The sequence below is a fragment of the Protomyctophum parallelum genome (assembly GCF_964188405.1).
Source record: "Protomyctophum parallelum genome assembly, chromosome: 14".
Lineage (NCBI taxonomy): Eukaryota > Metazoa > Chordata > Actinopteri > Myctophiformes > Myctophidae > Protomyctophum > Protomyctophum parallelum.
Window position 1 is genome coordinate 21,440,315 of NC_139709.1, and position 26,782 is coordinate 21,467,096.

General features: G+C 42.3%; 2 protein-coding genes across 3 annotated transcripts; one reads left to right on the top strand and one right to left on the bottom strand.

The window, feature by feature from the left end:
• Positions 1-3,475: 3,475 nt before the first annotated feature.
• Positions 3,476-5,512, top strand: jun (Jun proto-oncogene, AP-1 transcription factor subunit). The gene has a single exon (XM_083782252.1). The coding sequence runs from the start codon at positions 3,814-3,816 to the stop codon at positions 4,897-4,899; it is 1,086 nt and encodes a 361-aa protein (XP_083638378.1). The 5' UTR covers positions 3,476-3,813; the 3' UTR covers positions 4,900-5,512.
• Positions 5,513-6,010: 498 nt separating this feature from the next.
• On the bottom strand, positions 6,011-20,592 carry tada1 (transcriptional adaptor 1). 2 transcript variants are annotated; one of them, XM_083782255.1, is made up of 8 exons: positions 20,004-20,592; positions 13,437-13,528; positions 13,283-13,348; positions 12,898-12,992; positions 10,961-11,173; positions 9,787-9,938; positions 9,370-9,526; positions 6,011-8,170 (listed from the first exon to the last, which is right to left on the bottom strand). In XM_083782255.1, the coding sequence occupies exons 1-8, from the start codon at positions 20,033-20,035 to the stop codon at positions 8,018-8,020; spliced, it is 960 nt and encodes a 319-aa protein (XP_083638381.1). In that variant the 5' UTR covers positions 20,036-20,592; the 3' UTR covers positions 6,011-8,017. The 2 variants fall into 2 exon arrangements, with proteins under 2 accessions (XP_083638381.1, XP_083638380.1); XM_083782254.1 differs by lacking the exon at positions 20,004-20,592 and adding an exon at positions 15,793-15,873.
• Between the last annotated feature and the right edge of the window lie 6,190 nt (positions 20,593-26,782).

Below are 26,782 nucleotides of genomic sequence, written 5' to 3' on the forward strand. Positions count from 1 at the left end.
GCAACAAAGACAGGACTGTTGCGAAGCGGGCAGAGCCAAGTCTTGATTAGAAAACTGCCTGCAATGGAAACAGCTGGCTGAGTGCTTGGATGGAGGAAGACAGTGTTATCGAAAGGTGACCCATCGGGCCAGCACAGGGGAAACGCGGACAGAAGAACAGGAAGCGTGGCTGAGGTCAGCGGTAGTTTGATGGGAAAATACCTCCTTGATGGTTATAAACACAAAACACAGGTGCATGTACATATGAGAGGGAGGGAGGTGGAAAGAGAGGGAGACAGAAAGAGAGATTTAAGCTCTGGCTGAGTGAGAATCTTTCATGCATATGATAAAACATTTGTAAATCTGTCAAAAGGATAAGACATAATATAGCTCACAAGCTTATTTCTATTGTGGTGCTTTGAGTGTGTGTGTGTGTGTGTGTGTGTGTGTGTGTGTGTGTGTGTGTGTGTGTGTGTGTGTGTGTGTGTGTGTGTGCGTGCGTGCGTGCGTGCGTGCGTGCGTGCGTGCGTGCGTGCGTGCGTGCGTGCGTGCGTGCATGCGTGCGTGCGTGAATGTGTGTAAACTGAGTGCCACAAGACAACTACGATACAGTACAATAACAACAACACGGGTACATGGAACCTATTATAGGGCAGAGAGTTGTGGGGGACATTGGGGAAGACCTGCACATTGAATGCTGCAAGAATTATTCAGCATGCATGCAGATACACGCAATGGAAATAAGTCTCATGACTTTGTTGTGTTTAAATCCTTGACTTTTTTCCCCGGATAAACATGTAACATGTGTTTTTCTTTTACGTCTAATAAAATTTAATAAAATGCAGCTGGGCCAGCCCAGTACCCATAACTAATAAATATTTATACTGAGGCAATCAAAATGTATAATCATTGCAAACAAGCAACCATGTGACATTATGCTACTAAGACACCTCAGCCAGTTATAACTCAAATTAATCACAAAAGTAACCAAAAACCTTGTGGTTACTTTTGTGATTAATGTTTCAAACTTGTTTATTTTTATATCAATGTCTTATCGATTTACTATGCTTGCACCTCTTGGTTCTCCAACAACTCAGTGTTGCTACAAACTATAAGCTTCAGACCCCCCAAAACAAACTGATTTGACTACTTCTCTGTCTAAAGCCCATGGCCATGTTGCTGGTCTGGGCTGAGAGTATAAGACAGGGTTAAGCAATTAAAAATCACACCTGTGAGAAGTGAGCGGCGCTAAAGACAGACGTTAAACCTGTGTATACAATCAGGTATGTTTTACGTGTAACTCATGTTGACACCCGTGTGAAGTGAGGGGCGCTAACATATTAAAGTCTATCTCATGTTGATTAGGTGATGTAAAGGTGATGTAAACGCCATTAACAATAAAGAGACAATATGACGTTAAAATGACACATTATGACGTACATTTTCCCTTCATTGTCAATGCGTTTACAAAACAAACATTGAACTAAAGACAAACATTAAACCTGTGTATACTAGTAGGGGCTGGTGCCCCTCAAAAATGGGATTGATTTTTTTAGATCGTCAAAGGGGCAATACTCTCAAGCCTCATACTGACTAACTATGTCTCCAAAGTGAGCGATGCCCACAGCCACAATAATAGAGGGAGCAAACCAACTATTTATAGAACAAACATGGGAAAATTCTCATTCTACTACTCTGCCACCAAAATGTGGAATTCCCTGACACTATCATCCCTATGAAATGAGGCCTGAAAATCCGACCACAAGGGGAGGTAAAGTCAATTTTCCCATAGAAAGGATGTGACATTCACTGCCAAATCTGATTTATTTTCCCCTTTGTCCTTTGTACATATAGCATTGTATAGTATGTATAGTTTCATTATATAGATATTCCACTGTTACTTTCTTAGCTTACGCATGTTTCATGATAAATGCTTTTTATGTGATGTATTCCCATGCTTTTTTGTTCTTGCTTAATGTAAGTCGCTCTGGATTAAGAGCGTCTGCTAAATGCTTAAATTGTAAATTGTAGTGTTTTATATTTGTTGGTGATGTATTATTGTGTTATTGATATGCTATGTTGATGAATTGAATACATAGGACCACAATGGAAACATGTCCCCTGCGCTTGTGTTATCCTTTTAGCCTAAATGTCTTACTGACTGTACCTTGCTGTTTACATTTCTGAAAAAATTATAATAATGTATTCAATCAATCGATGCCATGTGGAGTGCAGAAAGTGCAGAATACCCTCTGCAACGAATCACACCTTGAACTGTCTGTGTGTGTGTGTGTGTGTGTGTGTGTGTGTGTGCGCGCGCATGCGTGTGCGCCCGCACGAGTGAGTGTGTGCATGCGTGCATGGAAGGGGGTTGTACATCACTAACATTTGTTGTGGAGGACAGGAAAGTTCCAAAACATGCAACCAACCACTGAAAATTTACTTTCTGCTGCTGTGTTGCAAAGACAAGTATGTCATCTCACAACCACTGCATGAGCCGACCTCAAGCAGCCAGCCACCACTCTGTCTGGAGCTGTGCTCTGTTAACTTATTTATAGTTGGTTTGAAGAGAATGTGTTGAATAATACAAAGGGGAGGCCAGACAGATAGACCGGACTACAGTGTACCAGTGGTGGAGAGGACAATGGCTGCTCAGAGCCTCTTGAGCCAGTAGTGCTGTCTTACATCAACCGTCAAGGGCCCTAAGGTGAAACAAATTAACACTGTAAAACAATAGAAAATGGGGTCATTTTCTATTTCCCCCCAGGTTAATTTGCCCCTGCATAGACAGGCCAAAGACAAAGTGTTAGGCATTTTAAAAGGGTTGATGAACAACATTTGAAACTCCTTAACCTGAGATTTACAGTATGTTTACAAAACAAACAAGCTATAGCATACAACACACACGCACGCACGCACGCACACACGCACGCACGCACGCACGCACGCACGCACACACACACACACACACACACACACACACACACACACACACACACACACACACACACACACACACACACACACACACACACACACACACACACACAGGTATATAGTTTTCTGTAGACTGCAGGTATATCTTTACAATTAAAATACTACTTATTTTGGGTAGAGATAAACAGCCTTTTTTATATTGTATGATATCTCTGACTTTTAGTTACCCATTGACGCAGGCACAGAGGGAGAGAGAGGGGAATAGAATAATATGACATTAAACAGACCAGCATTTGGACAGTGTGCTCTAGGCTGGTATCATAATTGAGCGGGTAACTAAATATTCAAAAACACTACGTAATCCCAGAGTACACCGCTCCGCTTTATGCATTACCTAATCCCATAAACCATCGCGGGAGGCGGGGTTATGTCTGGTTGTCGGAGCAACGTGCATGTCATTACGGAATGTACCGCCCAGCAAGTCATCTTGAACCAATGAGGAGCCGTAGAAATGACATCATTGTTATTTTCAGTGGAGCTGCAGCTTAGAAGTGGATAAAGTTCGACTCCACGTTGGAAGTGATAGAAAGTAGCCTACACCATACCGCCTAGGCGCTGGCTACATTTATTAGATGAAAAAAACATATTCGAATAGATATTTTAATTGTTACATTGACGGTAGTCGATTGTGGAACTTATTTTTTTTGTCGATGGTTACATTTTATACACAAAGAAAAGTTTCCAGGGACACTAGAAAGTTGCCAACCGAGTTGAACTTCAACAATAGGTGGACTCTACCCAAAGCTGTTACTGGACACTAATCTATATCTCTGAGAAGATTTTAATGCGTGGACTTTTGAACGAAAGCCTTCCCTCGAGATAATAAAGGACATTTTTATGCCGACAAAGATGGAAGCGACGTTCTATGACGAATCTGTCAACGGCTCAAATAGTTCTCAGCGCGACGGAATGGGAGGGTACGGATTCAACCCGAAGACCCTCAAGCAGACCATGACACTGAACCTAAACGACCCGAAACACTTCAGACCCCATCTGCGCTCCAAAGCCATCGACATCCTGACGTCTCCGGACGTGGGCTTGCTGAAGCTGGCCTCGCCTGAACTGGAGCGGCTTATCATCGCGTCGTGCAACGGGCTGACGACCCCCACCCCGACCCAGTTCTTCTGTCCCAAGAACATCACGGACGAGCAGGAGGGCTTCGCCGAGGGCTTCGTGCGGGCGCTGGCGGAGCTCCACTACCAGCAGCACATGCCGATGCCCCCCGGCGGAGTCAGCTCTGACGCACAGGGCGCAAACGCGGCGCCCCAGACCACCAGCAGCGGCGACGACGACATGGCCCCCGCGTCTAGTATGTCCGAAGACGACATACCACCCTACAGCTGCACGGTGCGCGCAGAGCCACCGGAATATACTAACTTGGGCACTTCTACTTTCAACCGGGCCGTCAACAGCAGCAGCTCTGCGTCGGCACCTACCGGCGCCGAGAGGCACTCAAACACAAGTTACCCCGCTGGGACGGGTGTCCCGTCCCAGCAGCAGGGCCAGAGCCACATCATGGACCCCCTGCTGGCCGTAGCGGCAGCGCAGCAGCGCGGCCCTCCTCCGCGGCATCATCATCACCACCAGCACCACCACGCGTTCAAAGAGGAGCCCCAGACGGTGCCCGAGATGTCCGGCGACACGCCGCCGCTGTCCCCCATCGACATGGAGAGCCAGGAGCGCATCAAGGCCGAGAGAAAGCGCTTGAGGAACCGGGTGGCCGCGTCCAAGTGCCGGAAAAGGAAGCTGGAGAGGATCTCTCGCCTGGAGGACAGGGTCAAAAACTTGAAGACCCAACACACGGATTTGGTTTCCTCCGCCAACGTCCTGCGGGACGAGCTGGCCCTGCTCAAACAGAAGGTCATGGACCATGTGAACAGTGGCTGCCAGCTCATTTTGACGCAGCAGCTCCAGGCCTACTGAGCTGCCAAAATACACACAGACATAAGTACTGAGTACAACTCCGATGGTGGTTCACCGTGGATGTGGTTGTACAAATGGAACCGAATCCACTCGGTTCCACTTTTACACCCTCCCTCACCTCAGAGTTACAAGTGTGTGCAAATGGCAGTAAAATAAAAGACATTTCAGTACGTGTTGGGGACCAAATCACAGCACCAGAACAGGCGACAAAGAAACTTTGTGGGCCAGTGTGTGACACAGTGTAGCGAGCCTTCTCTTCCACTGTCCAGAGCAAGTTATTATGTAAATAGACTCGAGTCTAGCACTCAGTGTTTTCTCACCAGCAGCAGCGACCATTTGTACAGATTATCAACACAACAATAAATTAATAAGCAATGCTTCACACCTTTTACGCAAGGACACTGACTGACTCATAGGAAGGTGTGTGGCTTTTAACTGACAGACAGAACAGCATTACCTGTTAATTAACCCTTTACATTGACGCAATGTTTAGTTTTGTGATATATAGGTGTAACATTATGTTAGACCTTGAAATAATACTTTGTAATACAATTTTTACGTCTTTTATGAGCACTTCAGAATTGTACATATAAAATAAAACGTTCGACATATACATGCGAGTACTTGTCTCTATTCGATAAGACAACATGTCAGGGCTTAAGTAATAATTAAAGAAGGGAGTACAGTACATGCAGTGTTTGTTGTTACGACTTACGAGCCATTGGGGCGGGCGGGACAATGAGTCACTCCAGTATAGTGTAATGGTTGGGCACTGTACTCTGATTGGACAGCAAGGTGTCGGAAATAAGCAGCTAGCGAGCCCATATATGGCAAGGGCGCTCTCAAGGGGCGTCACTCCCCATGATGGGTGGGTGTGCCTAAAATACTGCAACCCGCTAAAGCAGTTTAAAGACACATAGCAGTGATTCCTTGAGGAACCCTTAACTCTAAAAAAGAAAATCATCCAAATCCAATATGTGCCATTGCTTAAGCAGATGTACAGTAGTCATGTGTTTGAAAATGATGTTAATATGGCCTCAACACTTCGAACATTCAATAGTAAATATATTTTATCAGGTAATGTTATGTACAACAAGACCAATCATGGAAGTAAAATACAATATAAAGACGTTTTTAATTACATTTAAAGTTTTGTAAGAAGACAACAGGGCACAAACAGCCTACACTGGTATGGTTCAGGTGCACCAATGCTCAATCAAAACATTTCATTCATTGTAGATTCATCCAACATGGAGCAACATCATCAATGATGCCCCTTCATTGGCTTAATATATTTAATTTCTAAAATTAAATGTTGAGACTGGCATGAAGCTGGCTTTATGTGCAACTATATTGGACCATTTAGTTAATGACGATATCACTGTGTACTTATTGCTTTCTTGAAACAGAGTAGAGTACAGGTATGCTGAGAAATATCCAGAATGTTGTCAAACTACACAGATACAGTGGGTCAAAGCAATCGCTGGAGTAACAATTCCAAACAAGACAGCAGCCTAGGATTTCATCACAGCCTTCAGGAAAGGAGAACCTGCTTGAGCCATGTCTAACAAACCTGATGTGTTAAGAAACATGTCTGTGTAGACATTTTGGTCAGGAGATAACATAGATAACGTAGCAGCAATGCTGCTTCTTTCAAGCTATATTTAATATTATGCAGGTCACAAACACAATTTAGATTTTCCAACTTTATAATCGACATCACATATTGGAAGGTTTCTACACCAACTGGCCAACCTCATATTAATCACCATTATATAGCCAAGCGGTTCTCATAGTGGGGTCCAGAGACCAGCAGAGGCCCTTGACAGAGTTCCAAGGGGTCCCCAGCTAATTCACCGATAGTTAGGAACCAAATGGACCCTTAAAAGTTTCTAACGGACAGTGTACAATTGGAACCTTAATGGCTGGGTTTCACAAATGAGGCCTGGTGGTACATCTATGCACGGAATATCCATGTTCACAGTGAAAGGGGGTGTTGTTGAAAAGGGGGTGTTGTGTTGAACCACACATTTACTCCCTACGCATAATGTCATTTGGGAAACCCAGCCAATGTCCATTTCACATCAGTTATTGCTCAGTCAAAGTAAAACCTGGTTTATACTGTACATAGCTATGCGCCAGTGCTGTGCCCCCAAAATAGCCCATCTACAAGCTCATTGTCACAAGTCACAATGCAATATGTTGTGAGCCTGTAGATCATCTATTTATTTTCCAGGTGTGTGAAGCAGCATTCAACCAAGTATAAATCAGGCATAAGGATTATAGGTAGCAAATACCACTTCAAAGACACCTTGAGGGGGCATTCTCACTGAGTCCGATTGATTCAAACTGTTATTGAATATACTGAATACACCTGGTCCCCGCCTGGCCATGATTCACATTGGCCTCGATTCTTCCGCACCAGAGTAAACTTGCAGCGATCCGTATCTGAGTACACTTCAATCGGTCCCGGGAACGGTTAGGTGATCCTCTCACACTACCACAACATCTGCCAAGTGGTCCCAAGTGCACATCCATAGTGTGAATCTCCCCTGAAAGTAACACAAGTCAACCTAGCTTAATATGTGGTTGGCTACCAGTCAAGAGTGTAGCTGGTAGACCAGTGGTTCCCAAACATTTTTGCCCGTGACCGAAAAGAGAAATTAGATGTTTGCCCAGGACCCAAACTAGTGAAAATAGCAGATTTACAAGCTTTTGGGGGGAATGTTTTTGGAAAATTTATTTGAAATAATAATTATTAAAAACAAAAACAAAAAGGTAGGAAACCAAAAATATAGGGACCCAAAAAATGTGTCCGCAACCAACAAATGTGACCCGACCCAGTGTTGGGGAAACAGTGGAGTAGACAAACCTACCAGCCAGAGACAGCATTGACGTTAGTTAGTGATTGGGGTTTCTTACCCATCTGTGGTATAAAGTCTTTACCCTCAATATTCAAACTATTCTCTATCTGCCTGACCATCGGAGATGTAGTTTCTTTTTTGGTGGCGTTTTCAGGAATTTTGTTCTTTTTTGGAGGGGAGACACAAAGTCCCACTCTGTTCTCCTGTGTACCCGATCACACCCCTGCTTTGTCTTTGGTCTGTACAACCACATCTCAGCTGACGAGGACGCCATCCTTTGCTGCGAGGCGTTGGCGGTGCACGTGGTCCTGCTCCAACTCTTCGTGGCTGGGGTGCCACAACCGCGCCAGGATGCGCTCCATGTTCAGCGCGTACATGGTATGAGAGGGCATCACATCGTGGTGAACCTGTCAGGATAATGACACATATATATATTTTTTGCCGTTTAGGACAGAGAGGAGAGGAAAGTGACATTGAACTCAACGAGGGAGTTGTAATGTAATAACAGAGAGACCATATTACACCAGTCCTCCAAGACCTTTGTTGGCTCCTGGCCAAACAAAGAATCCACTTCAAAATACTACTCACCACCTACAATGCACTGCACAATCTGGCTCCCCCATACCTATTCGACCTCCTGAAACATCATGTCCCTTCCCGCTCCCTCAGGTTTGGTGACAGCAACCTCCTAGAGATCCCCAGGACCAAGTTGCTGCCCCAACTCTGTGGAATGCACTCCCCAATAGTCTCCCTCTCAGATAAACCCCCACACTACAAACCTTCAAAACAGCTCTCAAAACGCACCTCTTCGAATACTGGACTACTCGCCCCGGTGCTTGCCCGTTTTTCCTCCCGGAATTTTCCCCAGTGAGGGGGATAACTTGCTATTGGCTGTTTGTATTCTTTTTGGAAAAATATAAAAAGATACTCCTGTGGAAAGGCTATATTATTTGACTTATATTGAACCTATAAATAATTTAGTATTATTTAGTATATGTAAGGTTTTGCCCCCTCAAATGGTACCTCGTCAGATAATCCCCACATATCCTACAACAACTTCTGTGAACAGACTTCACTGTAGTAGCTTTTCATAAATTATATTTGTACTTAGGCTGTTCTGCTGTCATGAAAGTTTATAGTTAGAGAAATTCAAAGTCCAGCCGTCTGCTGTCCAGCCTCTCCCACCCCTCGCTGGGGAAAATTCTGGGAGGAAAACAGAAACGGGGTGAGTAGTCTTGTTACCACCTCTTCACCCCTTTCTCATCATTCCACAGTTTTTATTTATTTAATTTCTTGGGCTTAGCCTATTTTTAGTGTTCACCACCGCATTGAAGTTTTTGTTTTGTTTTCTTCTCCGCCCCATGTAAAGCACTTGAAAAGTGCTACATTTTATATATTATTATTATTAACTGACTAGCTAGTAGCTACTGTAGTGCCCCGGTTGCAATGATTTCCAGGAACGTAATGTGAGGTACTCAGTAATAATGTCACTAATACAACATAAATTATCATTATGTCTTGTATACAATGAATAATTATAATGCATACACAAAAAAAAAAATGGGGGGGGGGGATTGAGATTCACTGACCATAAAGTTAACCTCACCTGTAACGCTTCCAGGAGATCAAACATGCTGATTGGAGGGAGTGGTGCTGGGAGACTGTCACCAGAACAAGCCAATAGGAGAGCGGCTTGCTGTTCGGCCTCGTCAGGTGACACCTGAGGTGGAGGGCCAGCAGGAAGAGAAGCGCTTGGAGGCGGGCTGGGCGGGAGAGACAGACAGACAGACACAGGGTTTGTGAATTAACCCATTCTGGGCGGGAACCCCTTTTGGTGTTAGCATTACGTTATGCTTTAGCTATTTTTGAAAAATCGAAGAACGACTGACATAGAAACATAGCTTTTTCAGAAAACTGTCAGGATGTAGAAGACATTTTTAGAATCTGATCTCAGGTCAAAATGGGTTAATAGATGGATCAAACGTAAATTTGAGAGGAGTCAGCAGATGGAAGTTGCCCTTACCATTCTGTAACAGTGTGGTAAGCGGCGAGGCTGTTCTTCAGATAGGGCTGTGGTGTGACGTCACTACCAAATGCATAAGGGAAGTGACCGTCACGTAGCCTGTAAGCCTTCCTCCGCATGACAACAGCTGTCAGGACATCTTTTAAGTGGTGCTGTAATGATAACGTAAGATCAGCCACGCCTGACCTGATGCAGTCATACTTAACAGTTTGACTCCATAAAACGCTTTACCCGCATTTTAATCAAATATTCTACGCTGCCGAGATTGTTCTATTACCTTTGGAGCATACGCTGAAGTATTTGCAGCTTTCAACCACGAAAATCCGCATTGGGCTCAATTTCCCAGAAGCCCTAGCAGCGCAGATGATGCCTTGATTGATGATTTCTCGTCATCAGGTCCCGGATAAATCCTCTGTTTATTTTTAATTCTTTAAAAAAGGCGAATTAAACGCATTAAACAAATGTCGGGTATAGCGTTTTACGCACGGTGGAACATAAACAATTAGCAGCCCTCAAACTGTTAATAAGTAGACAGATGAGACACCCATCTCCATCACCAAGCAAGTGTACACACACACACACACACACACACACACACACACACACACACACACACACACACACACACACACACACACACACACACACACACACACACACACACACACACACACACTCTTAGTCGACTAAATATCAAAAACCTTAAAGAGATAGTTCACAATTTTTTTAACTTACTTGCCATTAATATAGTAGTTGCAACTGTATTAATTGAAAATATTAGTGCAACCTTTGTTCAACATTCACCCCTCTATCACATGGAACATTTCTTTTGGCGTAGTGATATGGACACAAAAACATAGTTCCGTGTGATAGAGGGGTAACAAATGAACGAATGGCCCCCTGTGCCCCCCACAAAATGACCGGAATTACTTAATATTCACCAAAACCAGAGCAGAACTCCCACCACAGGACTCGGGCAATCAATGAATACAGTTGCAACCAAGTATTTCATACAGCTTAAGTTTACATTTCTGAACTATCCCTTTAAGACTTTAAGATGCACGTTCACACCAACCGAACCAAAGGGGTAAGCGGACCATGGTTCGTTTTAAACGAACCAAACATGTCCGGTGTGAAAGCGCCCAAAATGAACACCGACACACATCACACGCACCTCGACGGCATAGACCATGGAGCCGACGGAGTCCTCTGTGACGTTGTCCAGGCCCAGCTCGAAGGCGGTCACCATCATGCGGGCCTCCAGTTGGCCCCGTGTGGGCAGCAGCAGTGTGTGGGCGCTGAGACGCAGCTCCTCCTCCTCGCCACCAACCTCCCGCGGGCTGAAGGGCTGGGCGGCGCTCAGGGGGTTCTGGGGCTGGAAGCGATGCTACAGGTACATGCAGGGGAAAAGGCACACCTGGAACCAATTAATAAAGGATTCTGCAAATGCCTTGTAAGTCAGTAGTTCACACTTGCCAGATTTATTTATTTATTTCTTAAGAAAAATAGCAGCACGGCACAAAGTGATCCAAGTAACCCGAGTTACTTGGATCAACACATTGCTTTTTCCGTCGACACCAAATCTCTTCGACAAAAATAGACTCTCTACTATTTTTGGCGAATGCAATAGGGATGCTGGGGTTCAAGCGGTACAGGATTTTAGTTTGTTCATTTAAGCAAACATTATTAAAGCTACAATGTGGGACTTATTGTGCAAGAAGGGCCAGCAACGCCTTTACTGCCTAAGAAAATAGGCTAGGTTTAATGTGGACAAAAGCCTGATGAAACAGTTCTATAGTGCCTACTGTACATACATTCCCTTATTTCTTTCTCCTGTATGTGTTGGTTTTAGTACCTAGGCAAGCACTTTATGATGATGTCAATTTATGATGCATCACTTTGTACTGTACATGGTTGGCTGCTCTTTTTTTTCTTTTTATCTGTTGCACAGATGTGCCCATGCCATGTTATCCTATGCTGTCTCATGTCTGTTGCTGTGTTCCACTGTTTTTACATTTCAAACCTCTACAACCTGCTGTAAACCAAATTGCCCCCCCAGGGACACTAATAAAGAACTTGAACTATTTTAATGTATATGTTATTTTAACCAATCTGTATGGTGGAGTATGTTGGTTAATACAATATAACTATCACATTTGCAGTGGTTGGAGGCGTCTCCCTACTCATCCATTGAGAGATTAGACCCTGGGGTCAGTTACAGTAGGACACCTACTGTTTGACAATCTTGTCAATAAATTATAATTACTAGTCCTTACCCGTTGTGAGATATTTGCCCCCCCCCCCCCCCCCCTGACTAATAAATAAATAAATAATCATTAATGTGTCAAATCGAAAAAAGGGCTTTGTTACGCCTTCCATGGTCAATGCCTTTGTGAAAAGTGGGAGTGCAGGCAGTAAGGAGTTACGGCACTGTTTCTGACAGACACACACACAGACTCACACACACACTCAGACATTCGGTTAATTATAGTATGATTTGAAGCAGATGGTACAGATTGGACACTGGCAAATTGCTCTTTGTGTCGGGAGAGAAACAGACATGAAGCTTACAGATTGAAGCTTTAAGATGTCAAAGTTTAAAGTAGCAATGAATCACAGTCATAAAAGTCATAATTCTCAATCACGCATGTGTAAACTGAGATTTCCAGATAGAAGCGCACTGCTATACAGTTAATCGCACTAATCAATTGTAAAATATGATCTACATAGCAAGAACTACCCCAAAAGAGGTTTCCTGTGTAAATAGGCTAAGTGGATGCCAATGCACTAAACAAACTTTTATTGCATGTTCCATACAGTGACAATAAACATCTTATGGGCATGTCAATCTACGCTAAAAGCACAAACGAAATAAATTCTACAATAGTTCAAATAGATGTACAATGTAGAATAGATTTGAAATGAATCATGCACGACATCATTTCTTGATGTATAAAACGCTTAAGTGGTTAATTGATGCATTTTTAACTTAAAAAAGAATTATTCGATTAATTTAAGTAATTGATATAATAATTGTCAAGAACATAATTGATAGTTGCAGCAGCCCTACTTAAGATGACACACTTTACCCCAACATTGAGAACTTCTTACATCAAATTTTTGTCGAGAAGAGAATTTCTTCTTTCCTTTTGGTTTGCCTGGCTTTGAGGCAGAACCACCTGTCCATGGTAAAGAACCTGCGCCATCTAGAGGACAAAAACATTAAATATTAAAGCAATACCCAGGCTTACACTATGTTCAGTAAATCACCAACACTGCAGTCCCCTTGAGTTATATCACTGTTGGTAAACTTTTGTTTCATCCCTAGGTGGTGTATTATAGCACAATTCTTCTGATATACACTGAAGGGTGACAGCCACTCCAGCTAAGATGTTATACAGAAATGACTGCAGAGCCTGGGGTAACATTTAACTACTCAAATTATTATTGATATTAATAATATAATTATGTGTTGCTTTGAGAAAACATGACCTACCAGGTGTGGAGACAATGATCTGGCAGCGTGTGAGAATTGCCAGGAGAAAATCATTGTGGATATGAACTAAGAAAATAAACAATTAACATAATTTAACAGATCAGTCATTGAGGGGAGTAAGATTAGTCATTGTATCAAAAGTCTGCCTACTTACCATTATCCTGCGCCAACAGGCGACGTGCCTCAATGTCAAACTCTTCCTTACTGATCTTCTGTTTGAACCATAGTTTCAAGTTTGCCCAGTAGCTGCAAGGAAAAACAAAGTTAGACACCACATAATCACATATGGGGCTGTCATGATTATAACAGTTAAGTTGTCGATTGTCACACACACACTGTCTCTCTCTCTCTCTCTCTCTCACACACTTGCGATTAACGTGTTTTTTGATTGAAAATTGGAACATAATATGAACACAAATATTCCAATTGTCTGTACATTTGATGCCAACTTAAAAGCCTATGCGACTTTAACTTTCACATGCATAAGCAATCAGTCTAAAAGCCCCACCTGCCATTATCATTTATTATTATTATTATTATTATTATGCAGTGGTGGAACTTTTCCAATACTTTTACTTCTACTCCACCACTACATCTCGGATCCAAATATTGTATTTTTAGTATTACACTACAATTATTTTAAAACTGGTCCCTAACATGTATTAAGAGCTATGGAGTACTATGGGAGTACTTAGCCCCTCTCGGAACCCTCCATAAAGCTTTTCTGAAATTTTGATGAGTTTTATGTAGGGTCCCTGCTCATAACTATATTTTCGTATGGGAATTCTGGAATGCGGACATAAATATTCTCTCTAAGCTCGTATCTGCGGCGTTTGACGGCCTTTTTTTGTTTGAGTTATTCTGAATTCGTGAACTTTAAGTACCTATACATTCCGCTGCGAATATCTCCTGTGGCGCGGAAGCCGTTAAGTATTTTTAATCTTTGTGTGACCGATTTGGTCGCTTTATTTCTTCTTGTTTGTTTACCATTTATTGTACCGCCTCCCGGTATGCGGTTGGCTTGTGCGGCTACGTCCCTGCCTCTGATCTGCTCTGTCATAGCTATAGCGCCACTAGCTAGCCAGATAGGCGGTACAATGAGGTGTCAATAAACAAGGAAGGAAGAGAAGAATCAAAGCGACCAAATCGGTCAAACAAAGATTAAAAATACTTAATGGCTTCCGCGCCACAGGAGATATTCGCAGCGGCATGTATAAGTACTTATACTTCACATATTCAGAAACCCTCACACGAAATTTTTTTGTCAAAGAGCGCAGACAGGCCATAAACACATTGTTTATGTTTTATGTATGTCTGCGTACCAGGTGGCATGGTACTGCTGGAATGTGTACCAGGTGGCATGGTACTGCTGGAACAGGACCCCATGCTCTGTGTCGTCAAAAAGTCAGAAACTTCAGTAGCATTGGGTCCTGCTTACTGGAGGGCTAGGGAGTACTATGGACTAGCCCCTCTCGGGACCCTACATAAAGCTTTTCTGAAATTTTGATGAGTTTTATGTTGGGTCCCTGGTCAGACCTATATTTTCGTATGGAAATTCCAGTACACGGATGTAGAAATTCTCTCTAAAATAGGATCTGCGCCAAGTGACGGCATTATTTTCCTTGAGTTATTCTGAATTCGGTAACTTTAAGTAGCTATACATCCCGCTGCGAATATCTCCTGTGGCGCGGAAGCCGTTAAGTATTTTTAATCTTTGTTTGACCGATTTGGTCGCTTTATTTCTTCTTGTTTGTTTACCGTTTATTGTACCGCCTCCCGGTGTGCGGTTGGCTTGTGAGGCTACATCCCTGCCTCTGATCTGCTGTGTCATAGCTATAGCGCCACTAGCTAGCCAGATAGGCGGTACAATGAGGTGTCAATAAACAAGGAAGGAAGAGAAGAATCCAAGCTTCCAAATCGGGCAAACATATATTAAAAATACTTAACGGCTTCCGCGCCACAGGAGATATTCGCAGCGGCATGTATGGGTACTTATACTTTACATATTCAGAAAGCCTCACACGGAAACATTTCGTCAAAGAGCGCGGGGAGCCGCTAAACATGTTGTTTATGTTTTAAAATGGGTGCGTCCCAGGTGGCATGGTAGTAGTGCTACAGGACCCAATGCTATCTGTGTCAACAAAATGTCAGAAACTTCAGTAGCATTTGGGTTCTGCTTGGAGGGCTAACTATGGACCAGAGCTACATCAGCCCTATATAGTTTACATTTCGTTTACAATACTTTTGTACCTTTAGTTACTCAAGTACATTTTGAAGTATTTCTATATTGCAGTGTTGATACTTTTACTTTTATTTTTTGCACCACTGCTATTAAACCAGCTCGTTCAGAATGCAGCAGACGTTATTAGCAGCATATTAGCATCATGCTACGTGGTCGCAGTCTCCTCAGAGGATGAACAACAAGCATACCGGTAGGTAAAACGTTTATTCCATTTATTAGACCATCATCAGTAACCGCATATCAACGATGTAAAACGGTTGGTACTTACTGCTTAACATTATCTCCAATGGCATCGGTTAAGTTTTTCTTTGCAATCTCAAGCTCACTAGCATGGGCTGCCATTTTTGTTATGCACATGAAAATGACGATATCATTCAGCGACGGCTCCCCTCTTCTTAAAGGACCGGTGTTTTTTTCTGCATTGTTGTTGAGGGTTATTTGTCAAATTGTCAGTGATCTACCGGTATCCATGAGTAAAATCCTTTATTATGTCATTGTCCGTAACCGTAATACATAATAAAGTAGAATCTGAAGGTCAAGGAGGCAGTGAGGCACGGTGCTTAGATACGAGTAGTAAACGCATTTCAACGCTAGAGGGCACTAGCGTATCTAGTAGAAACGGTGTACTGTCAAGTCACTCTCCTAAAATACGCCTGTGGTTTCTGTTTCCGAGGCTACTCTCCTATCTGATTCTGAACACATTAGAGGTTTGATTGATTGATTGATTGAAATATTTATTAACAGTTTGTAGAATTTACAGTACATTTTAAGCACAAACTCAATACAAAGACTGTCAACTGTGAGTGGACGACCCAATTAAGCATTACACTTGTTTACAACAGGGTCCACATTGTTCAATTCATCAAAACATTTAAAGACATACAAACATTTAGAGACATACAAATAGACATTTCTATGTAGCTAAAGAACAGAACAGGAATTCATCATATGGGAAGCAAAAAAGGGAAAAGATACAATATACAGTGAGGGAAAATGGGGTGGGGGGGTGGGGGGGATTCAGATTTTACAGAGGCCAGTTTCGAATTGCAGGTTGTGGTTTTCAATGGTTCTGTTGTCTCGAGGAAAGAAAGAAAGAAAGTAACTATGATTGATTGATTGATTGATTGATTGATTGATTGATTGTTTGATTGATTGAACATTTCACCAAAATGTATACATTATAATTAATTATGTCACATCACAGTGACATAATGAGGCCCTTAAAACAACAAGGCTCCAGACTTCCCAAAACAAACTGGTCAGGCTACTACTGGGCCTCACCCCCCTCACCCCTGCCCACTTTGACAAGCTGGAATGGCTTAGGGTTGACGACAGAGTACAGCATCTTGCAATGGGTCTGGTCTACAAGATTCAATACATCACCAACATACCCATGTACCTGTCTATACTTCCTTAATGTCAATGAAGTCCACACCCACAACACCAGAGGGAGTTCAACAAACCTTGTGCAACCCAGATTCGGCACAAACATGGACTAAATAAATTTCGCTCCTATGCCACAAAAATGTGGAACGCCCTACCAACTGTCATTAAGACATGTGAATCCCTTGCCTCCTTCAAAACCGCTTTCAAAGGGCACCTACGGACGGCTGCAATTCGAAACTGGCCCCTGTAAAATCTCAATCCCCCACCCACCCCTTTCCCCCCTCACTGTAGGTTGTTTTTTCCCTCCTTTATGATGATTTCCTGTTTTTGGCTATATAGAAGTGTATTTGTACGTCTCTAAATGTTATTATGAATTGAAAACCGTGGCCCCTCTTGTAAACAAGTGTAATGCTTTATGGTGTCGTCCACTCACAGTTAACAGTTTTTGTATTGAGTTGTGCTTGAAATGTACTGTAATTCTGCAAACTGTTAATAAATACATCAATCAATCAATCAATCAATCATCAATCAACATAATGAATTATATTACATAGCCTAAACCAGTAAGACACCCTGAGGGCGAGAAGCGACCTCGCATGCGCGCATCCATCTGGCTGACGGCAGACTGCTGGGCGAGTGCTGGCGCTTTGGCATGGGGGGTCAGATCAACATATGGAATGAATTCTGTACTGGCCATATTATATATAGAGTGTGTTTTGAGTGTTTTGATGAGGTCTACTAACAAGAGTTGCTGGCCGGCTCAGCTCCATATATGAAGATCTAGGTGATGATCCAGTCTTCTCCATGTATGGTTATCCAGGGATATGGGGTCAGTGACGTGATCGTCATAGGAGATCAAGGCCATGGATTGGCATTTGGCAACCATATATGGTGGTGTGACGGATGCGAGACGCAGGATTTCATAGTAAATGTGACCTTTAAATAAATAACTAATACTAAATTATTAGTTACATCCGTACAAAGAATTATAATCTACCTAGACAGTCTGAGCAATAGCCTTTGACAATGCCCCCTCGTCAATACGTCCCTTGTTTACTTTGTAATATGTCTCCACTCAGTGAGAAAGCAGAAAAGTAGAAGAATAAATTGCTCTAATATGCAACAGCTGTGAGTCAACCCCTGCTCTTACTCACACAGGACAGGGGCATGGTGTTATGATTATGAGTCAGTATCCTATCCTCTCACAAACAATTTATGCCACATGCTTGGTTTATCCCACTTTTTCCAATGATTTAATTTAATTCTTGCAATTGTCAATTATCTTCAGTATGGACTTGTTTAACCATTATCCCTGGTGTCTTTGTTTTGGGCAAATCGTAAATAAAATGTGCGTCAAATCAATATCAGATGGATACAAGCTAATAGTCTTGTGACACGTGAGCTTGTACTGTAGATCGCTTAATTTCTGTTTGTCATATTATATCAAAATAAATAGGGCATACATGTTAAAATGTGTCACAATTTAGTCAATTAATCAATGTATTACAACTAAGTTGACCCCAGGCTATTATCTGCACCAGTTTTAAAGATATCTTTAACTTTAGTTTGGCTTTCAACCAATTCCCCCTGGAGTGAAAAAATAATAAATAACAAATAAGAAGAATAAAAACTTGGAAGTGCTGCTCTTCAAAACTAACACATTCAAATAAACAGGGCCTGTTTCAGGTGTAATTGTTCCCTCCCCCCAACAGCGTTTATATAACTTCAAATCAGTCCAAAAATTCAAAAGGAAAACTTGAATAAAAAAAATATTCACATGACATAGGCCTATAGCTAACCTAATACTTTATGTGCTGTGTATGGATTTTTCCTCATCACAAAAAAGATATTATTGTAACTGAGATAGATAATGCATGCTTTAGTTTAGGATGTCTTTAGTAAAGACAATACTGTAGATACCACCAAAACACTTTAAATTAAATGTATGAGATTTAAAGACACCAAAGACTGAACTGAGAACTGGATTGAAATTGAGTATAGGCATCTTTAACCAATCAAAACTCATCTAGTTAATTCCTACATTTGTAACTTTTGAGAGTGCACAACCAAAGTGCACAACCAAACGGGTCCAAATTGTGGTTACATTTGTGAAAACAGGTCAAAACTTTGGTTACATTTGTGCACTCTCAGAGTAACATGGGACATCCGGGACTTAGCAGCGTAGAGATGACTGTGGCCTTCAACCCTGAACTTCCATCTCTCCGTCCAGTCTCCCACAGTAGAAGTCTTTTCAAGTTCTTGGGGATCACAATATTTCCAGGAACTGGGACAGCATTTTCTCTGTCACAAGTAGACAATGACATCCCAGCAGAGGATGTCATCCTACTTTAACTCAGAGAACAATCCCAAACCTGACTGCCTCCAAGCTACGGTGGCCTGTTTTACACAGCCATATGATTGAGTCCATCCTCACCTAATGCGAGTTTCCCAGTTTCTTCAGAAACCCTCACCTGGTTCTGGTTTACCTACAAGGCCGGAATGCAACCCCACGCATTAGCAGATCAGCGTGGAGGATCATCGGCCATGACATGCCCACCCGGCCGTGTTTGACCACACTAGCCAGGGGCAGGAAGTACTGTATTAGGCACAGGGTACCTCTTATCCTGGCCACTACATTGAAAAACACAAATAGTTTTTATTCAGCTCTGAGAGAGTGCAAATGTAACTGACAAATGTACTCTCTCAGAGTTACAAATGTACAAATGAACACTGAGGATTTTGCTTTGTATCATTTTTCAAGACATCTTGACTCTAGAGAGCTATACCAGGACTTTAAACAAAGACAAAAACAACCTCTTTCTTCGCACCTAGGCAGTGACGCATGCACACACACACACACACACACACACACACACACACACACATGCACACACACACACACACACACACACACACACACACACACACACACACACACACACACACATACACACACACATACATACGTGCGCACAGCACACGTACATGTTGCCTTTGTGTATGAAGGCATCATCCATTCCAAGCAATCACATTCTTACTTTTCCATTCACATTTTACATTAAATTAAGGCAGATGAGTGCAATGATCTCTGACTTACTTAGGCCTTTGTATTCCTTTCGGAACATAGGCCATTGATGAGTCGTTTCCACCCTCGTCTGTCTTGCGCCATCCTCTCCAGCTGTTTCCACGTCAGTCCCTTCTGTTTGACATCTAGCTCCGTGCTTCTTCTCCAGGTGTTTTTGGGTGTCCCTCTGCTCCGTTTTCCTTGTGGGTTCCACGTTAGTGCCTGTTTAGTTATTGCTGTTTTGTTTTTTCTTAATGTGTGACCAATCCAGCTCCACTTTCTCCTTATCAGCTGTATCTCTATTGTTTCTTGTTTGGTGCGTTCCCATAGGTTGATGTTGTTGATGCGGTTTGGCCAGAAGATCCTGAGGATGCGTCTTAGGCAGTGGTTGATGAATGTCTGCAGTTTATTGGTGATGTACAGTTGATCTCTGAGCTCAACTGTAAAAATGTGAATACAGTTTTCTCTGTTCTTTGGATAAACGACAAGTCATTTCTTCGGCTTCTTTTTTCTGTCCCATGTGCACTGGGGACACTATTTCAACAAATGAACTCATGCTGCTCCTAGCGGGGCCAGCTAGGATGTGAGGTTCTTCTGTTTTCCGATGTCTTCACTATTCATTAAGTAGGGCGTAAAAACAGCTGACTGAGTAGTTAGGGCAGAGGGTCCATTGGCTCCAACTCCAGTCAGAAAGATAGACAAATGAATGACTCATAACAACATTAATCAAAACAAGTGAAGTACATTACACTCCATGATGATGTATCAAACCATTCTCATCTCCTGTGATGATGACACATTACTATTCTATGGTTGATGCCAAGGCACTTTTCAAAACAAATTGCAAAATGCTTTACAGAACAAGATAAAAGCAACCCCAACATAACACGAAGGAATTTAAACAATAGGCCTAAACTATAAACCAAACAATAAAACACAAAATAAAAAAACAAATGGCTTCAATAAAACAAGTTAAGAAAGTATAAAGGAGGCAGTGCAGACTATAAAAAGGCCATGGCATAAACATATGTTTTCAGGATTTTGTTTTCCTTTTCTTTTTTTTGACAGACTTTGCCAGCCTTTGATCTTCAGATCTAATTAGGCTCAGTCGCAAAAGCCTGATCACCAATAAGAGGAGTTGAGTTTGAGCAACTTTGAGGGACAACCAAGTGCTCAGGCTGATATGGTACCAGCATCTAAAATGTAGCTAGGAGCCTTAGAAAGCTTTGAAAGTCATTAGTAAAATCTGAAACTGACCGGCAGCCATTGGAGAGAAGCCAAGATGGATGTAATATGGTTGTGTTTAAAATTAGTTAATATAATATAGCAGCTGAATTTTGCACACAAGAGAACAAGAAGACTTACAGAATTCCAATATATGATTATAATTAAAAGTGTTAACGACCTTTTCAAGGTCTGCAAAAGAAAGAAAGGACTGGCAATATGTTTCTCAGCTGGAAGAAACAGCATTGTACAACCTTTAGTCACCTGACCATTGAGGAGAGTTCAGAGTCAAATGTCATGCCTAAATTAAAGGCTTAAGTTTTTGGATAAGCTGCCAAGATATGACTGGAAGGAGAGGGTGCAATTACGGGGTCCAAAAAGCAGGATCGCTGATAATAGCTTCATTTAGCTGGAGGACGCTTGGAACATCTAGCACTTGATGTCAGATAGACACGACCTTATGCAGGACACATTGCCTGTATCACTGGGTTTTAGTCTAGACTAGAGGGATATAACTGTGTGTCTTCTGCATAACTATGAAATGTTATGTCGGCTAAATGTGAAGTACTGACATTAACAGTTATTTTGGTTAACGTTATTGTAAGGTTTAGAGTGGCCGGCAGAGCGGCCGGATGTCCGATCCCGGGCTCCCCAGAGTTAGTGTCCAAGTGTCCTTGAGCAAGACTACGAACCCCTAATTTCTCCCGATGTTCAGGTTTGTGGCTTGTCACTTGCATGGTTTCCTCCACCATGTGTGTGTGTGAATGGGTGAATGTAATTTACATTTACTTTGCATAAAAGCGCTATATAAATGCACCATCTACCATTTTATAGGCACATACAAAAATAATCCCTTTCAATCATCCCTTTTGGCCCACTACAAGTTTCTGTTTTTTGTTTCTCTTCATGCATTTTATGCGTAGTAGAAATGAAAACAGAAACTGTTGTGTATTGACAGTCCTACTCCTAATCGTTTGTCCCTTTTGAGTGACTGTTATGCCTTCCGGTGTTCAGAATATGCTCTTGGAAAAAGCACTGAAGTAGAGGTAATCCCAAAAGGCAGCCTCCAGTATCTGTAGCCTTTGTGTGTTATTCTGGATAAACATGCATTTGGAGAAATGCCTGACATAAATCTAAAATCTGTCTGATTTACATTCTGTCCGGCAGCCAAGCCTGTAAAGAGGACATCGATGACTGGTAATGGATACTATTCTGCAATGAAGTCAGGGTTCACAGAATCACCACAGATACTTGGAAGTATCCTTTTTCGTGACTGGTGTAGTTGCCCATTTGCTCACTGGCAGTGGTGGAAAAAGTACTCATATGTTTTACTTAAGTCGAAGTATCAATACTGCAATGCAGAAATACTCTGTTACAAGTAAAAGTCCGGTATTCAAAATGTACAAGAGTAAAAGTACTAAAGTATTGGCATCAAAATGTACTTAAAGTACGAAAAGTTAAAGTAACTCATTATGTAGAATGTCCCAAGCCAACCCGATACGACACATTGTGAGCCTGTAGATCGGCTATTTCCAAATTGCCGAAATGTATATAGGGCTGAAGAGTTTGTAATAATAATCAAAATCTACACAGACTACAATTCTAGTAACTAAAGTCTTTTAAAGAAATGTAGTGGAGTAAAAGTACAATATTTGGATCCGAGATGTAGTGGAGTAGAAATAAAATACTCTACTAAAGTACAAATAACTCAAAAGTGTACTTAAGCACAGTACTGCCCATTTGCTCACTGGTACCATTATCCAGTGATATCCACTCTTCACTATAATTGATTCTGCCCAGTGTTTTGTAACTATTGATGAAGCACATTTAAATTAAAGCTACAAATAATGTTTAAAGGATATGATCTTAGTGTCAGTTTGATGCATCAAAATGATAAAACCTGATGAGTAAGGAATGAGAATGAGCATAGAAGATCTCCAGTACACTCAAGGTTTTGGAAGCAATGCAATTGATTGACTCCTCAATCCCATGCAACGTTAACAAACCTGGGTATTTTATTTCTCTTCTCGAATCAGATTACTTTTTACACCACGCCATGTACAGGAAATGTCATGCAGATAAACGTGAAATGGTCTCCCGATGAACACTAACAGACCTCTTTAACAGACAAAATATCTGCTGACACTTGGCTGAGAAGGGAGGACGAGCTGCACTGCTCAAGGCTCAAGTTGTTCCCTTGTTTATTATAGTTGGATTGCTCACTGTGTTTGGAATTACTCCCCTGTGCTATTAAAATAAATTTCATTAATGCTAGGCAACTGCTTCTGTGTTTCACGTCTAGCTGAAATATCACGTTTCATTTCATACATTTAAGGGCAGCGGCCTAGCAGGAGATTCCAGCTGTCGGAGATTGAGCCTTCCCAGAACCCACTGAATGACAATCCATCTTCAACCAGTGTCAGTTCAGTTTAAGTCTGCAATGCATTAGATAGGGACTCTTTAAACGGTCTCAAGTCAACAGAGAAATCAGCTCTGGGGCTTGTTTTCTTTTAAAGATAACAGTCTCACTATCACATCCCCGGTTGGTTCCGACTTGCCAGTTGTCAGTGTCACTAACTGAGATTAGTCTGCAAATGAGTGTCTCTCCGGATTTCCGAGCAAACACAGGCATGCTGAGCAGCCGGCGTCTCTCAGGAATCTTCCAACCACTTTGGGGGTAAACTCACAAGGAAGGCCCACTCAATAAGAAAGAGATACTTCATCTCTAAGACCTCCATCCGTCCCCTGGGTACCCCACCGCGGCATGGGTTTAGTCATCCTTGCAGTTTACTGGCCAGGCAGGCTGAGGTGGTATTAAGGCCTGAGTGTGGTCCACCCACCAGAGAGCCAAGGATGTCACCTTCTCTTTTCCAACATCACACCGGTGGGTGGGTTTCAGAGCCTGTGTGTATGCGTGTGTGTGTGTGTGTGTGTGTGTGCGGCAGGTGTGGGGAAGTCATTCATTACCCTACATGCATGAGGTTATGTAAAGTATGAGGGTTATGACAGGGCGTCTGGAAGTCTGCATGGGGGCCATTGGGGGGGAGGGGGGCTCAGCATCAATATAGAATCTATATTGAGGCATGCGTATATTAGCCTATAGATGCACGCAAGGATTTGGCCTCAAGAGCAGGGGCATGTTTTTAAGACTCATGAAAAGGAGGGGCTTTAACCCCAGCATCTATATTCTGTGGGGAACATTAGCCAAAAGTAGCTTATCTACAAAGCTTTGTCTAAAAGCGCCACATTTTGCACATATGGGCACGCTCTAATGATTTAGCTAGGGCGCCCGAGCTGGCAACCTTCGGGGTCGCCACAGCGGCTAAATCCATATAATAACCTATATAAGGCAACTTTTTCTAAATTTCATTATGCTTTAAGTACTCCTGAGGAGGACAGAGTGTGTCTAGTGTGTGATTTGAAAGAAATTGAAAATGAAATTCATTTTTTGTTTTACTGCCCTTTATATGAAGAGTTTTTATATGTATTGTTTTGTAAGATGACAACCATCTGTGCTGACTTTTTCTGGTTGGAGGACTATGAGAAGCTGGAGTTTTGTTTTGGGAGGGGTATTTTTGCTTTGGCAGACTTTTTATGCAAATCGTGGGAAATGAGGCAGAATGTTTTGTTTGTGTAAAAAATGTTTCTTTTACACAATGCAATGTGCATGTTCGACCGCATGTCCGTTGTTTCCGCAAGTCGGTCCGTTGGTGTGTCTAATCTGCCTGTGTGACGTGTCAAACTAGGGGGCTATGGCCGAATTTAGCCCAAGGAGCGTTTTTCATGCCACATGTTACATGTAAAGCATAATGACATTTTGAAAATGTTGCCTTATATCTAGGTTGTTAAAGGTGGCCATATGGATTTGGCCGCTGTGGCGACCCCGAAGGTCGCCGGGTGGGGCGCCCTAGCTAAATCATTAGAGCATGCCCTGGGCTGTGCAAAATGACGAATTGGTGCGAAATATCCCTATGCTCCTCAACTACAGTCTTTGCTCCTCCTCATCCTGAAGGGGGTGAATACTGGAGCTGATGAATACCCTGATAAAGGAGATTGTATGGGTGAGCAAGCAAGTTAAGTAAGTAAGTATAAGTAAGTGGAGACACAGTGATCTTCTTAAATGTATAATCTTGTTGATTGGGGTCCCCTTGTGGTCCATACTTGGTCCCCTCCTTTTTTCCCTGTACACCAAACCACATCATAGTGCAGTCTTGACTCACAAGCTTGTAGAGGTGTTTGTTTTAGCAGATTTATCCACTTATTTTAGATATGTCTCTTATTATGACATGTCCAGAATAGCTTGTCTGCTTTATTGGACAGTAAGACAAGTTAAGAGTGTGTCAGGAAGCCTGAGAGAGAGAGAGGGAGAGTGTGCCAAGGAGAGAGAGAGAGAGAGAGAGAGACAAAGTGACAGATAGAGTGATGATCAGGCATATGAATGGGTCTGAAACAGATGTGAAGCTGTGTGACACATCATAAGTACATGGCACTTGTCTCTGTTGCACAAGTCAACACTTGTAGTGAGATATCAATGTGGTAAGGTTTAGTCATGTCTCCTTAGGTTCCTGCTCACATTCAAACACACACAGGCACACGGAAAGCTTACACGCACGCACGCACACATACATTTGGGTATACGTATTTTCCATCCAATGCAAATACTAGAGCAAGTGTTAAGAATGTACCTCAGAGGTTCAGTGGAAAACTCTCTCTTTCTCTCACAAAGGCTCACATTAACTGCTTGAAGAGAACAAGGCTCGACTCACTCAAGACAAATATTTTATTTTGGGAGTGGTGCTATTGATGTGTATCTAATCTCAAGAATTATTATCAGTTTGTAGGCTAACTCAAAGAATAACAATATCAATCTTCATGACAGATGAAAGGAGATGTGTGTATGTATGTATGTGTTGTGGCGATTAGCTACCATTATCTATACAAACCATTACAGTGTGTATGTATATATTGTGTATGTGTGTGTGTGACCCTATTAGAGCCGCTGGCAGCTAAGTGTTGCATTACTATATTTTGCAATACTGATGTCATTAATTTTAAGCCTGTGAAGCTGTCTAATTTTCATGTTGCAACGGCTTGTTTTTTAATAGGGCAGCTGTTTCTTCAAGCATCCATAAACACTTCAGTTTTTTGGTCCAGAATCTGTTGTTTTTCTGGTTTTGTTTCCCCTCTTTTGGCTGGGTGTAACAGCCTTTATGGTCCATCGACAAAACAGTGTGCAAAACATTTTCAGCTACATTACTTTTAGAACAAAGGCTGTGTGGCTTTCATGTGTGATGTGGATGCCGCGGTGCTGTATAGGGAGCACAACCCCCACCAGCACCCCTCTCTCCCCCCAGAGACGACTTCCCCCTCTCTCTCTCTACACCACCCCCCCCTCCCTGCCGGCGGTGATTACAGACTACAGGGAGCCAGCCGTGACTTTTTTTTCAATGAGTGATATTCAGAAAACACACGGCCCAAGCACTTTTGTGTGGAAAGAATGTAAATTTCTCTGTATTTTAAAGGAAGAGGGAGGGGAAAAAATAAGTTGGAAATTTGGACAGCTTCCATACCAGTCCCCTCTCTC